Raw genomic sequence first — 13,467 nt, forward strand, 5'->3', positions numbered from 1 at the left:
TGAAAAATTCTAGTTCATGCTTGATTGATTGATGGTGTTATTACAGCTGACTCCCTGGCAGTGGCAAGTATTCTTTTAAGGCAGCTGTATAATCAGAAAATGAAAAAGTTCTTGGCCCTTATGAAAACATGGACTAGGAATGGGAAATGGTTCATCAAGCCCTACAATGGCGGTAAATTCCAATTCCGCACAATTTTGAATGTTTGAGAATCACCTAGCTGGTTTAGGAAGCGTGGAAGCTGATGCAGAAGTAGTGGGTGTGATTATGCAAGTTTGGTCATAGGAATAGGAGGTACGTAAATGCAGTGAGTGATGGAAAAGGGACAAACAATGCAAACACATACAGCCATATTGCCACAACTTGTGTGTCTGTTTATAAATCACACCATTATCCTATCCATTTCCAATCCATCTGTTTACAACTGCAGCAGCAGTAGCTGCTCAGAGTGAGTTTGCCACCGTACAAGCCCATGCATAATTAAAACTGGATCACAAAACAACAAAAACAACCGCCCCAATAACAAATCAAAACCACACCAACCATTCAACCGTCACATTCGCTCATGAAAATTGATTATAATATTAGACTTTTTAGTTTGACATTTCTTTTCCATACCCTTTGTCAACAACAAAATTAACCAGTCTTTTCTTCTGCTAACAAATTGGAGTTTCTGCCTCTTCTTCTACAAGTATGTCTCTCTAACCTTGTCTCTCCTTTCTTTAATTTTTTAAATGAATTTCTATCTCGGTTTCATTTTTTTCCTTTTAGTGTTGAGTCTTCCTTGCCAATAAGACGCAATTTTGTTCCTATACAACTTTTAGGGGTTTTTCTTTTAGCAATTTATAGATGGGCAAGTACAATTGACGGAAAATCAACGATTCTGAAAGTCTGAAAACATATGACTTGATTTTTTTTTTTTCATTTTATCATAATGAGTTTGGATTAAGTTTTTGTTAAGCTTATTAGGGTTTATCGATTTGATGTCTGCATATCCTCCTGGATTTTGGGCAGTCTAAAAATTTTTCTGCTAATTATTCCGTTTTGTGCAATTCTGTACAAACTTCAATCAGTAATCGCGCGTCCCTGAATGAAATTGTCCTGAAACCATATAAAATCAACTCAAACAAAGAAAGCAAAAAAAAAAAAAAAAGGTCATGAAACTCCTTAGCAACCGATGCTCAAAGGTGAACTTAATCCCACACTTGGGACTGCTTTGCTATTGAAGGCCATGGCGTTGAACTTTCTATCTGAAGACGACTTTTAGCTCATGTTTATTAAGTTCATGGTTACCAACTGACTCCTTATATTGAGGTTCTTTATATTTTCTATTCTCTTCTTATATGGGTTTTAATGCCCGCACACACACTGGTTGTATAGATCTGACCAAAAGAAATTCAATTTTCAGGTTTTTTGTTTTTTAATTAAATTTCTGTTTGATCTGAGCTTTGCAATAACCAAGTTAATTTACTTATTTAAATTAATCAGAGCAACTGAATCCCAATTCATTATGTAAGAAAGCTTCTTGTTGAGAGTTCTTTCTAATGCCATCCTTAAGGTGGTATCCATCTTTACCTCAAAAAGCTTCAATCCATACTTTTGTAGGTTTTGTTGATAAGAGAAAAGCGCTTCAGGTTTGTTTTAAAGTGTTTCTAACATGACCCCACCTATCATGATGGATGATAGTGTTGAAGATGATGATTCCTTCACCAATCCCCTTAGAAGATTGACTGTTCTTTATTATGGCATGGGACACATGCTAAATGACATCACTGCTGCATGTTGGTTTACTTACCTCTTATTGTTCCTGACAGATATTGGACTTTCTCCAAGGTATCTATCTCATCAGCTTTTTATGCAGATTATAAGGATAAAGTACATTTGTAAATTGTAACATACCTTTTCCTTCTCAATCCCCTCTGGAGATATATACACGTTCTGTTTACTGTTATCAGATAAGTGATAGTATGTTTGGAAAAAATAAAAAAATTTACAGGAGGATGATCATTCTCTATCTTGTTGAGGAGTGAATATGATAAAGTGAAAAGTACCTAGTGACAGGCTGTTCAAATTCACTTATGTATTGTGTCTGCAGCACGTTGAAATCTATGGTTTAATGATAATAAGCATGTAACCTTGGAATATGATGTATATGTCTTAATGAATCTTGTCTAGAGGCCCCACAAAGTTAAGACCAAAAGAGAGGGAAAAAAAAAAAGAAATATATTTTAAAAAATTGGATGAGAAATAGGATGCCCTGTTTCACACAAAGAGAGTTATGTGGCCATATGGACTGTGAAAATTTGTTCAGTGCTGTTTTCTGGTTGGAATGATCTCTATCACAGCCTTGTCTCAGCTAAGCATGTGCTTGGCCCTTCCAACAAGATCATTGATATGATTTGAAGGTTGTGTAAATAGGTAGAAAGATGAAGAGATAATGTCTGAATGTTTTCCTTTTTTTTTTTTTTATGGAAAACAATATCATATTATACTTTTTAAAAGCATGTTGCAGCAGTCCCCTTTGGCTTGGTATTACTTGTCTGTTTTATTAGAGAGTGTATAAGAAACAAGCACTGGTCAATATCTTACGTTTTCAAAATACATTTCCCTTATTGATCGTATGTTAATTTTATTGTTTTGGTCAATATCTTATTTTTTTTATTTATTTAAATGTTCTCTTTTTGTGTTGAGCTTTCAAAATTTCTGATATTCTACTTTTTTAACAGAGATGCTGCTGCTGTTATGCTTTCTGGTCAGACAGCTGATGCGTTTGCTACCATATTTGTTGGTGAACTGGTATTTTGAGAGTTAAAATGTTGTAGATATTTCATCCATAATATTGGCCTATCACATTTCTTTTGGTTTTTTAGAATTTGATATTGAACAATAGTTTATTGTTTTACAAATACTCTTGTCCAGAGTGATGCAGAGAATGACTAATCAGAACTCTATTTTAGTGGGTTCTTGCAAATAAAGGTTGCTTAAATTGTACAACATGCTATTTTGCAAAACCATGTATTCAAGTGAATGCATTTTCTAGGAGAATCACATACAGTTTTATTCAGAGGTAGATAAGGGTGTCATGCAGCATGACACTTATGAATTTCTACTGTACTTTTAAAATCCATACACATGTACTTTATACTGATTGGGGCACGATGATATCCAGATTGTGTTTTTTCATAATTGAAATTTCTGTAATTTTAAGAATATTTCTGTTTTTCTTTTATGTTTAGGTGTAATGGTACATTTTGTTAATTCTTTTTCTTTTATTACATTTACATGTTTTTAACTTGACAGATAGACAGGTTTGGACATTTCAAAATATGGCATGCTGCAGGATCTGTTTTGGTTGCTGTTTCATTTTCTTCAGTTTTTGGTGGTTGCATGCCATGTAGAATCCTTGCTACGTCTTCACTGACTGTGGAAACTATCTCATACTGTGTTTTTGCTGCCATCTTTAATGTAGGCTGGGCTGCTACACAGGTTTCACACATGTAATAATCTCTGTAGCTCCATGCTCGTAAATTGAAAGTGGATAGCATATTAATTTAATTCTTTAATCAGAACCAGAGGAGGGGGATCTTAATCATCTGTAGGATGTTAGGATTTTCTGGATCTATACCAATCTTGATTGACGCCCTACCATCTTTGTTAGATAGAACCCAGTAAAAGGTCCACGTCAGGTTTTGTCTTATAGTGGCTTCTATTTCTATAATAGGATTCATCACAACATCTTACTTCCTTTTGTACTGAAATGAAGAGTTAATCATACTATAGAGAGATCATTGAATTAAACAGAGTGAGAAATTGGCATTCATCAGAACATGGGAACACCAAAGGAGCTCATTCCACCTTGTCAATGAGTAGCTGAGCAAGATAGAAGACACTCATTCACTAAACTTTCCTTGTTTATTAATTACTAATGCTTACAGATGTTCTGAACTATAATTGCTTTGTTGAAGGTCAATGGTAAACTGTATCACCCTGAATTCAACTATTAGAGTAGTGTTGACAAGCTGCCGCAATGCTTTTACAATGGTTCTCTTCTCTTTGCTTACTAGTTTTGCAATACAATATTCTTCCCAACTTCTTGCAGCATCACTGAAAGTTGTGGTTTTTTTTTTTTTTTTTTCTGTTAATTTGAATGCTTTTCAGGTTGCCAACCTCAGCCTATATGCTATTGCTCTAATTGTTTTTGGTGTGAGCAGTTCTAAAACACATGCTGATCTTGAAAATCAGGTATATATGCTTATGTAAAGAGTTATATTTGTGTAGTTAAGAGCTTTCCTTTGGCAAAGATTATTAAGTACTCTGCAATGAGCAGTACCGGTGGATCGCATACTCATCAATTTTTATTGGATGTTGCTTTGTGGGAATATTTCTTCTTGGAACAAAAGAACCAAGGTATCTATATTTCTTAAGGTTTTGTTTCTTTTTACTAGGGTGCTTTGACAATCTTTTATACAGATTGTGCATCAGAAATACTTTTTTTTTTTTTTTTCTATATGCAAATTGTAAAACTGTTTTTGTTTCAATACTATTTTTATCGTGTCTATTGAGTAAAGACAAAATAAAGACAGGAGTTTCTTTTTCCTAGGATTCTAATCTTGCTTTGCCTATGAGAAAATGCATGCTAGGAAAATATGTGCTGATTCCTAAAACAAATTATAGACACCTACCCTCATTGAAAAGTGAAAACTCTTATGGGTTATTTAGTGGTTTATGAAATTATAGCTTCTTGATTATGACAATGATACTCAATTCTATTGTATGTAGATTAAAGCTGGATGTACAAGGAAATAGACACACAAGGATTTCATGGGTGTACTGGTTCAAGAAAACTTTATACTATCAAGTTGCTCTTGTTTATGTGCTCACCAGACTAGTAATCAATGTTTCACAGGTCTGAATCTGAGGGAAACTGAATTTCTAATTTGAAAAACCAGCCTCTAATATTAGCTGCATAAAGATCGTGCAAAGTGATGCGGAAATATTTGGTAAATGATCTTTATATTTCTCACATCAAGTTGATTTTTTTGGTTCCCTTTGTCCAGGCATATCTTGCATTCTATGTCATTGATGAATTGCAAATGGCCCAATCAGCTAAAGCACTGGTAGGCACCTATCACTTTTCAGCATTTGAATTTTAACAATCTTAGTTATTTTAGATGCGGAAGTTGAATACTAAGCTAATTATATTGTCTGATTGATGGTATTAGGTTCCTGCTATCATCTACATATGCAGTTTCATTGTTTCCATTATTCTTCAGGTCATCTTTTTGAAACCTGGAACCTTGATGAATTTATTTACATGATTTATGTACCTATATATTATTGCTTATTTTGAAATTAACCATGAGATGTAAGTATATAGGAAATGGCATGGACTGGCCAACGCCTGAAGGCTTTCTATTCAGCTGGAGGCATCATTTGGATAATTTGTGGTGCAGCAATCCTTGTTTTACCTAGAAGCATGAGTTCATTCATGTATGTCATATCTATATGTATGGGTATAGCAAATGCGCTAATGATGGTATGCTGTATTCTAATAAAAAACTCTGTTTTAGCTTCTCTTTTTTTCGTGTAATTCTTTCAAATTCAACCTTTTATTTTTCATTTGCAAGATGTTTGCGCCTTTTTTTTTTTTTTTCCATTTTCAAAGAAAAACTTAAGAGTTGTCATTATATATATTTTTCATTAACATAATAGGTAACTGGAATAAGCATGCAAAATGTGCTAATTGGTGAAGATCTCAACGGCTGTGCATTTGTTTGTGGAACATTGAGCTTTTTGGACAAAATGTCATGTGGGCTTGCCCTTTATGTTCTTCAGTCGTATCAAAGTAAGTAAATGTAGGCCAAGTTTTTTTTTTTTTTTAAAATACTGGGTAAGTTTCTGGTAACCAGTTGACTCTTCCCTTCATGATGTGGTAATTTGAGTTGAAAAAAAAAATTTTATTTGACACAATAAGAATTTATACAGGTTCTTCACCTACATTCCTGGATAACTGCTCAACAAGTAGTGCTTGTATTTCGGTTACGAGATATGGTTTGGGTCTTGTTCCAGCATTTTGTTCTCTTGTTGGAGTGGTTGTCACATACACCATGGAACTACATACTCAATATTCAAAACCTTTGATGGAACCCCTTTTGGAATGAAGTCCAAAAAGAGAGAATTACTGTGAACATATGCAACTTCCAGGAGGTGTTACTACTTTTGTTTATCATCTGAAAAGAGCACTAAGGCCTTGGCAATTCTCTGTTGGTAGATGAAATATTTGAATACATATTAGTTCGAGTGAGATGATTCTTTACATATTTTATTTTGGAACAAAAGAGAAAAGCAAGTCATCGCTTGCGTTTCAATGTGACAAAACATTTTACAATAGAATTTTAATACTCAGATATTTGAATAGAAAAACATCCATATACGTTGAAATGTCACAAAACAGATGTATTAATTCTCAATAGTTAATGAAGAAATATCATTCGTATTCATTATGCAATTTATAAAATTGGAACGTTATTTTTTTGTATGCCTTTAGACAATAGGATTCTGGTGTGCTTCGAGTTTGACATCGTAATTTTGAGTTTGTTTAAATATGTGCTTCAGGATCTGACTTACCTTATTTTTCCAAGCAGGCTGTGTAGCTTTAGGCTTGGCCAGAAGAAAGTTAAGTTGATGTCACTAATTATAGTTGGCTGATAACTTGAGAATATCTGCAAACATGGGATGTTTGTGTCCACTCAAATAATACAATGACAGCAGACAGGCATGTAAATAAGAATATAATGAGTGAAATGCGAAGAATATACTAATCATAAGTAGTTGAACTGATATGTGAAGAAGCAAAAGTATAACTATTTATAAAAGTGGATTGTGTTTGCTTAGTTAGTAATGATTAAAAAAAAAAAATCTACACCTTTAACCGAAGAAGAGGTTTTTTGGTGGATCCAATAGTACGTGGGTCGCGATTCACCTTGATCAAATGACTTAAAACTTTAACATAACGATTTACCATTCCTTTCAGCTTCACTCCTTTTTGTTGCTGCAATTTCACCAATTGAAGCTGTTTCTCTTCTTCAGTGAAGTGTTCCCCGAGAGAATTCCTGCCCTTGCTTTCTTCAGCATTCTTCTTCTTTGAAGTTTCATCCCTGTTTATCAGTTGCTTCAAACTCTTATGATCATTGTCTTCTTCAACTTGATCAACAGAGCTGGTTGGATCATCAAGGTTGAATATTGGTTTTCTGGTTCTCCTTGACATGGTAATATCAAAACGAGGTTTAGTCGGATTGCACTGGCTTCCCATTGTTGGTTAATACCTGATTGTATGTTGTTGGTGTTTCCAGGTAAATAAAATATGGTGTGATCCCATCACCTGAGTTAAAAAGGAGTTTGCTTAATAAGCAATTAAGGGGTAGTTAAAGTTTAGACTTAAGGGTGTAAATAGAAAACAAGGTAAAATGTCAGTTTTCTTTCAATTATCAGAGAGCAGAAGGTGAAGTGGTACCAAACAATAATGTATTGGTAGCTCTATTTCAATTTAAAGCATTCAGAATTATATATTAATATAAAGGTTTGAACAAGCAGGAGTTGTTCTTCGAGAGTGTTAAGTAACGGTAAATAGTATTACCATAATTACACAGGGGCTACCTTTGTGACGTGCTGATTAATAACCGAGGCTGAACATCTGAACTAGCTCTTTTTCGGTGGTTGGTGTTTCATATATATTTTAACTTAATTTTGACAACAACGAAAGACAAGTTGGTGTTAAATTATTGGTTAATGTTGCCGAGACACATGTCACCTGTTGCTGATAAATGGAGAAGCCTCATATCATATTCATTATTATTATGAGTATCCGCTGCTTTCTTGACAATAAGTTGACTCATTTCTGATACAAAAAGAGTGGTTCGGTTGCTTGAAATATATATGAGATGAGATTGGAGAATCCTGTTAGTATTATCAGCCTGCTTGTCGTTTCCTATAACTTTCTGACTTCACAATGTTAAGCACTTTGAATTGTTCCATGGCATTTATGTTGACCTGTTCAACCACATCTGAATGTTCTACCGTTTTGGCCAATCATTATTTTTACTTTCTTTTACCCCTACTTCTTCACACAGTTCCCATATCCATGAGGACTTTTATAAGTAAACTAGCTAGTGTTAGAATTCACAAGCAGCTATTAGTGTTATTGAGATGTTAATGATGAATATCATCTTGGCACTTGACTAAACTCTTTTATATACGAAAACTCAAAGTTGTGAATATCTCAACTACACATTTAAAAATTATGGCCAATAGTTTTTTTTTTTTTAAATTCTTCTTTCTGTTTCTATAGGATGGGATTCCAGGTTTTTGTCATCCGTAGAACAAGGGGTTTCTTGCATACTGTAGTAATGTCTAATGTTTGATTCTCGCTGCCACTCAACTCCATGTGTAATCATAATAGGATGAAGATATCAAGAGACCAGCAAATATAACTATATTAGAATCTCCTCTCTATTTTTTTTTTATATAGAAGAAGCTAATTAAGAAAATAAATGACAACTATTTTTTTCTTTGTATATGATGAAAATTAAAGCAGTTCAAAATTCTAATCAAAGCTCTAAGATTTCAGTTCAGGTATCCCCTCTTATGATCCAAAACACAAGTATGATAAAGTAGGCAAGCGACTTACGAGCATGTCGGTCCACCCACTGGACTGTATTCAGCAGACACCGGTTTTGGGCTAGCAAATTCGTGATGCTTCTTCTTTGAACTCCTCACCCCATCAAAGCTCTTCCTGGACCTTTAAAAAAAAAAAAAAGAACAGTGTGTGTGTGTATATTCAAAGGCATTTTAATTAATTTGATGTAGTGATAACTGTATTGTTGATTATTCCATGGACTGCCAAAAATCCTGGCACTATTCAAAGTTAGTTTATCTACTTGACAAATCTCTGCAGCCATAGTATCGGGATGGGTGGTGATAGTGGACTTGGTTGAACAAGATTTTTCAGTCCGGTTAACAGAGACTAAAACAGAGTCATTTGTTTCAACGGCACTACATTTAATCAAATTGCGGAACATATTGGAGCTCCTGCTCTTTGCAAACCATGGCTGGGACGATGAGAATAATGAATCCGGTTTACACGTCATTTCTATGTCGTTGTTGCTTATGTTATTTGTCGTCTTGTTCTTGGTCTTCTTCTTATTCAGCAGACTTGAATAAAAAGAAGAATAATTTTGGCAAGTTTCTTCGGTTTCTGTCTTCTTCGTGTAGCTCTTGTAATGAATTGTCCGTCAAAGTTGGCCTCTCAGAGCCAGAGGGGCAAGTCTTGGTAAATTTCAGACGAGGTCTTTGTTGGGGAATCGAGTACCGTAGAATCTTGAATTTCTTCTTTATATGAAAGCTGATGTTGATCATTATTTCTGAAGATGGGAGAGCTTGTGTTTTCAATATATGAACAAGGATCTGTTTCAATTAATTATATATATAATGGGTGACTCAATATTGAAATTATAAAATAGAAACAACATCTCAATAATTCTACCAAATGGGGAAGAGGGATTCGTTTCACAGCCCTTGAGAAAATATTCATTGTCAGAGATTGGAGTGATAAGATCATCGTCCAGTAAGTCTTGCCAGACATAACCACTCTTGTATCCCCTGCATATTTTATACAGTAATTAATTGAAACGCTAAATTAATGATCACATGAAGTTAGTTTTAATTAGCAGAGATGTACAATACAAACAAACCTCTTGTAGGACCAAGCAAAGGCGTCCGGCATATCTTTACCTCGTACATCTACTAGCCACTTTTTAACATCTGGAATAACCATCACCATTACCATCATCATCAACAAATTAAGGAACTAAAGAACAAATCAATTACACAGAAGGATTTTACTAATGAACATACCTCGCAGATAAACCCCATTTCGAGTGAGATGATTAACTCGAATAAGATGAGGATGCTCAATTCGACCCAAACGACTCAGGAAGTAAACTACATCAAGTCATCAAATATGAATTGATGTTTCTCTTTTTAACATGTAAATTCACACATATAGTATTTCTAAGGCTGCATGCCGTTTCAGTTTCAAATTCAACTATTTAAGTCAACCAGTTATGAAACTATTGTTGTTGTTCACATATAATTGATTGAATATTATATATATATATATTATATTAGTAGTGCTGACTGGTGAGTGAGGGAAGCTTGAATTCTACAATAGGCAAACAGTTGCTTTTCTTGTTCGAGATATTTGTTTGAAGGCAGTTCGGCATTGTTGTTAAGATTGAAGATAGAGATATGTACTGAAAACTCGAAAAGCATAATGGTGGCTAGCTAAGAAAGGCAGAGTATTTGTTTATTTATTTTTATTTTCAAGGGCTGAACAAAAGCAAAGGATATGCACTTTCAAATCTTGGCCAACTTCTCTGCTTTCTTTTGTTTCGTTATTGTACACCGAAGGCACGAAACTGACGTTTAAAAAGTTAACTTAGAACATTAGGGAGTATGATAAATGTACAGTTTGACAAATAAAAAAAAAAAACATAAAATTGCTATTTACATGTGGCAAATATGGTGTTTTTCTTTAGTGAAACTTTGGGGTTTCATAGGACCAGAGAAAAATAATATAGCCATCAATAAAAAATCGAGACCGCTAGATCGGCAATACCAATAGTACCATGAAACTTTTTTTCTTCCTTTTTGCGATATGGAGACCATTATTTTCCCTGGTCTTGCCATGTATGTATGACAAAATTAAGGTAAAAGCTATTATTCTTGCGGCAGTCTTGGATACAGAGCATAGTGTATTATATTGTACATAAATAATTAACATAAATTTATATATAAATATTATTATATGTTTATTTAAAATCATTGACTATATAATGATATATTATGCATAAATTTATGCTTATTTTCTGTACATAATTTTATTATTCTTAATTTTTATTACTTTTAGGTTTTGTTAATAATTTTTTTAATTTTGTATTTCATTTAGTAATTCTAACTAACCTTAATTAAATATCATTTTTTGTCTTTTCTATTAATAAGTTCAGGATAATAACTGTGGGGAGGGGTGTGTGTGTGTGTGTGTGTTCACTCCATTTTTTCAAAGTTAGCTTGATGTAATTGAACAAGATTTGACATGGATGCAGATCTAATTATTATCTATCAAGTTTCATTTATATCTACCGCTTTATTGCACGATGAATGATGAACTAATGAAAGAAATAAATAACATATCAGTCCCCATTTAATTATACTATTACGTTCTTTGAGTGACGATCAGCCTAATCAATATTACTTTTCAATCGAGGAAACTATATAATTGGCTCTGCAGCTTACTTTCAAACTTCATCTCCGCTCCAGTTCCTTTTGAACTTTGGGCCTGTGGGACCTTCCTCTCCCAATAGTTCATTCGGCAGGCTCTTGACAAACTTGTCAAAAGCAGACTTAAGCTTTCCAGGCAATGCTTTCTCAATCTTTCGTATTTCTTCCGCAGTGTCATAACTAATTTTGGGACCCCATTTTCTAGAATAGTTGAGCCACGGCGGCTCAATGATAGTAGGTCCCAGATACTCCGCCGCAGCCAATGAATATCCATTTCCTGTATCAAGAAACATCTTACTTTTTGCAGTATCATTTCGAATTCCAATTCCTCCATTCCCTTGTAAAACTAGCCCAGGCTTTGCATACATAGCATGACCATTCAACGATGCATAGGTAACAACTTTATTATCCGTTTGAAACTCCAGCTCTGATGCATTCACCCAACTCCCTCCACTATGTTCCGAGAAGTAGACTCTCCATAGAATACCATCGAAGTTGCTAACTCTTAATGTTAGGTGCTCCCAGTCACCAACATGTTCCCCTATCTTCCCTAAAGGAATGTTGATAAACTCAACTTTAGCCCTGCCAGGTCCATTAAAAGGGTAGAACACCCATATTGCAATGTCAGTGAAGGTGGCTCCTAACATTGGTTTAACATGTAAATAAACCAGAGCCTTCTGTAAATCTCCTTTTTTCACTCTCTCTTTGGCCTTGTCATTTACAGGAAGGTCCAACCAATACTCTCCATCATCAGAACCTCCTAGGGGAAGGTTCGAGCCCATTGAATCAATTGATATTGGTTTAGACTCCTCTCCTTTTTTGTATAGTAATGCCCCATTTTCAAAAAACCAGCTCACAGAAGACGGGAGGTATTTTTCATCAGGATGAAAATAAATGTAAGGAGAGTAAACTTGAAGTAATGCCTCAATTTGAAGTGGATTAGGCATACAAGATAAATTAGATTTGATATTCTTTAAACAAGCTATGTATAAAGGAGAATTGTTAATCCCTGCTGCAAATGTGCCTACACAGACACCCATACCTTGGATGCCTCTGTTGGTGGGTGTTAATCCAAATATATTGAATCCACTTGCATTGCTGTCCTTACCTGGTCCCCATATCCACGCATCAGTCTCACATTGGTCAGTGAGGTCTGATCTAACACACCGTATATTTTCCAAGGAAGGCTTCGCAGGGGAGTTTGTGATGAGGTGGCCAACGGGTTTGAAGCCGTCAGGTGGTGTGGGTAGCCAGACGTAGGCGACGCCTTCTTGGTTGATATTTAGAGACTCACTGCTCCAAACAAGAGAGTAATCAAGAGGTTTCTTTAGAGCTGTATCAGTATCATCTTTTGCAACAAGAACCCACCCAAAAAGCGGACTATTGTTGGGTTGAGCATAGTGCCCAAGCAAAAAAAATCCCTGGGGTACGGAAGAGGGTTCAAAAACTGTAGCACCAATGTTGTCTGGTCCTCCTTCTTTGCTGGACCAAACTTTGTTAAAAGATGATACTTGGCAAACTTGTAATCCATACCCAAGATCAATTGTTCCAGTCGCAAACCCTTCACCTATTTGTACATATACAGAGATGAATTATTGTTTTAAAATTAAAAACAAGAGATATTCAAGGTGAAAATTTGATAGTACCTGATGGCCAAGTTGGAATCGGTGAGGGTAGCTTGAACACGGTTTCAATAGGTAAACCCTTGCTTTTCTTTTTGGAAATGCTTGTTGGAAGACAATTCCCCATTGTGCTTATTTTTACAAAGAGTAAAGATTGAAGATGGCAATTTGTAGGGAGAAAAGTATATTTTGTATGCTGTTTCTTCGAAGGGCCGGCTAAAAGATGTTTCTTGCAAGGAAGTAACTGTCCTTTGTGTATGTCTTTTAAATCTTTGCTCAACAACATACCTTCCACACGATGCCGCTTTCTTTTGTATTTATTATACTAGTAGCTTTTCTTGAATTTCTCATCACGTAATTTATTAGTGTAGATAGTGGACAAATCTTATACATGTAAAAGATTAGCTGAAATTTGAGACGACGGCGTTTCTATTAAAAAAGCAATTGTTTGTCGCATGTAACATTAAATGTTGTTTTTTACTTTATACAAATTTTGGGTTTCAAAAAATC

General features: G+C 34.8%; 4 protein-coding genes across 7 annotated transcripts; 1 reads left to right on the top strand and 3 right to left on the bottom strand.

Annotated features, from left to right (window-relative positions):
• The first annotated feature begins 435 nt into the window (after window positions 1-435).
• LOC123213923 (major facilitator superfamily domain-containing protein 12-like) lies at window positions 436-6,498 on the top strand. 4 transcript variants are annotated; one of them, XM_044633551.1, is made up of 13 exons: window positions 436-689; window positions 1,604-1,888; window positions 2,725-2,794; window positions 3,299-3,495; window positions 3,964-4,039; window positions 4,157-4,240; window positions 4,326-4,405; window positions 4,778-4,904; window positions 5,056-5,115; window positions 5,221-5,271; window positions 5,376-5,534; window positions 5,711-5,843; window positions 5,984-6,498. In XM_044633551.1, the coding sequence occupies exons 2-13, from the start codon at window positions 1,656-1,658 to the stop codon at window positions 6,157-6,159; spliced, it is 1,446 nt and encodes a 481-aa protein (XP_044489486.1). In that variant the 5' UTR covers window positions 436-689; window positions 1,604-1,655; the 3' UTR covers window positions 6,160-6,498. The 4 variants fall into 4 exon arrangements, with proteins under 4 accessions (XP_044489486.1, XP_044489488.1, XP_044489489.1 ...); XM_044633553.1 differs by having other exon boundaries at window positions 439-689; window positions 1,604-1,831; XM_044633552.1 differs by lacking the exon at window positions 436-689 and adding an exon at window positions 715-1,275.
• A 15-nt stretch (window positions 6,499-6,513) lies between these two features.
• Window positions 6,514-8,779, bottom strand: LOC123213925. Its single transcript, XM_044633556.1, has 3 exons — window positions 8,685-8,779; window positions 6,924-7,379; window positions 6,514-6,720 (listed from the first exon to the last, which is right to left on the bottom strand). The coding sequence occupies exons 2-3, from the start codon at window positions 7,308-7,310 to the stop codon at window positions 6,622-6,624; spliced, it is 486 nt and encodes a 161-aa protein (XP_044489491.1). The 5' UTR covers window positions 7,311-7,379; window positions 8,685-8,779; the 3' UTR covers window positions 6,514-6,621.
• A 64-nt stretch (window positions 8,780-8,843) lies between these two features.
• On the bottom strand, window positions 8,844-10,007 carry LOC123214390 (protein SOSEKI 1-like; the record flags this gene model as incomplete). Its single annotated transcript, XM_044634125.1, has 4 exons — window positions 8,844-9,432; window positions 9,540-9,655; window positions 9,748-9,817; window positions 9,911-10,007. Coding segments are annotated over 4 exons (519 nt in total), but the record flags the coding sequence as incomplete, so codon positions are not given.
• Window positions 10,008-11,219: 1,212 nt separating this feature from the next.
• LOC123213483 lies at window positions 11,220-13,118 on the bottom strand. Its single transcript, XM_044632922.1, has 2 exons — window positions 12,982-13,118; window positions 11,220-12,902 (listed from the first exon to the last, which is right to left on the bottom strand). The coding sequence occupies exons 1-2, from the start codon at window positions 13,082-13,084 to the stop codon at window positions 11,353-11,355; spliced, it is 1,653 nt and encodes a 550-aa protein (XP_044488857.1). The 5' UTR covers window positions 13,085-13,118; the 3' UTR covers window positions 11,220-11,352.
• Window positions 13,119-13,467: the final 349 nt, after the last annotated feature.

This window comes from Mangifera indica, chromosome 4 (assembly GCF_011075055.1).
Source record: "Mangifera indica cultivar Alphonso chromosome 4, CATAS_Mindica_2.1, whole genome shotgun sequence".
Classification (NCBI taxonomy): domain Eukaryota; kingdom Viridiplantae; phylum Streptophyta; class Magnoliopsida; order Sapindales; family Anacardiaceae; genus Mangifera; species Mangifera indica.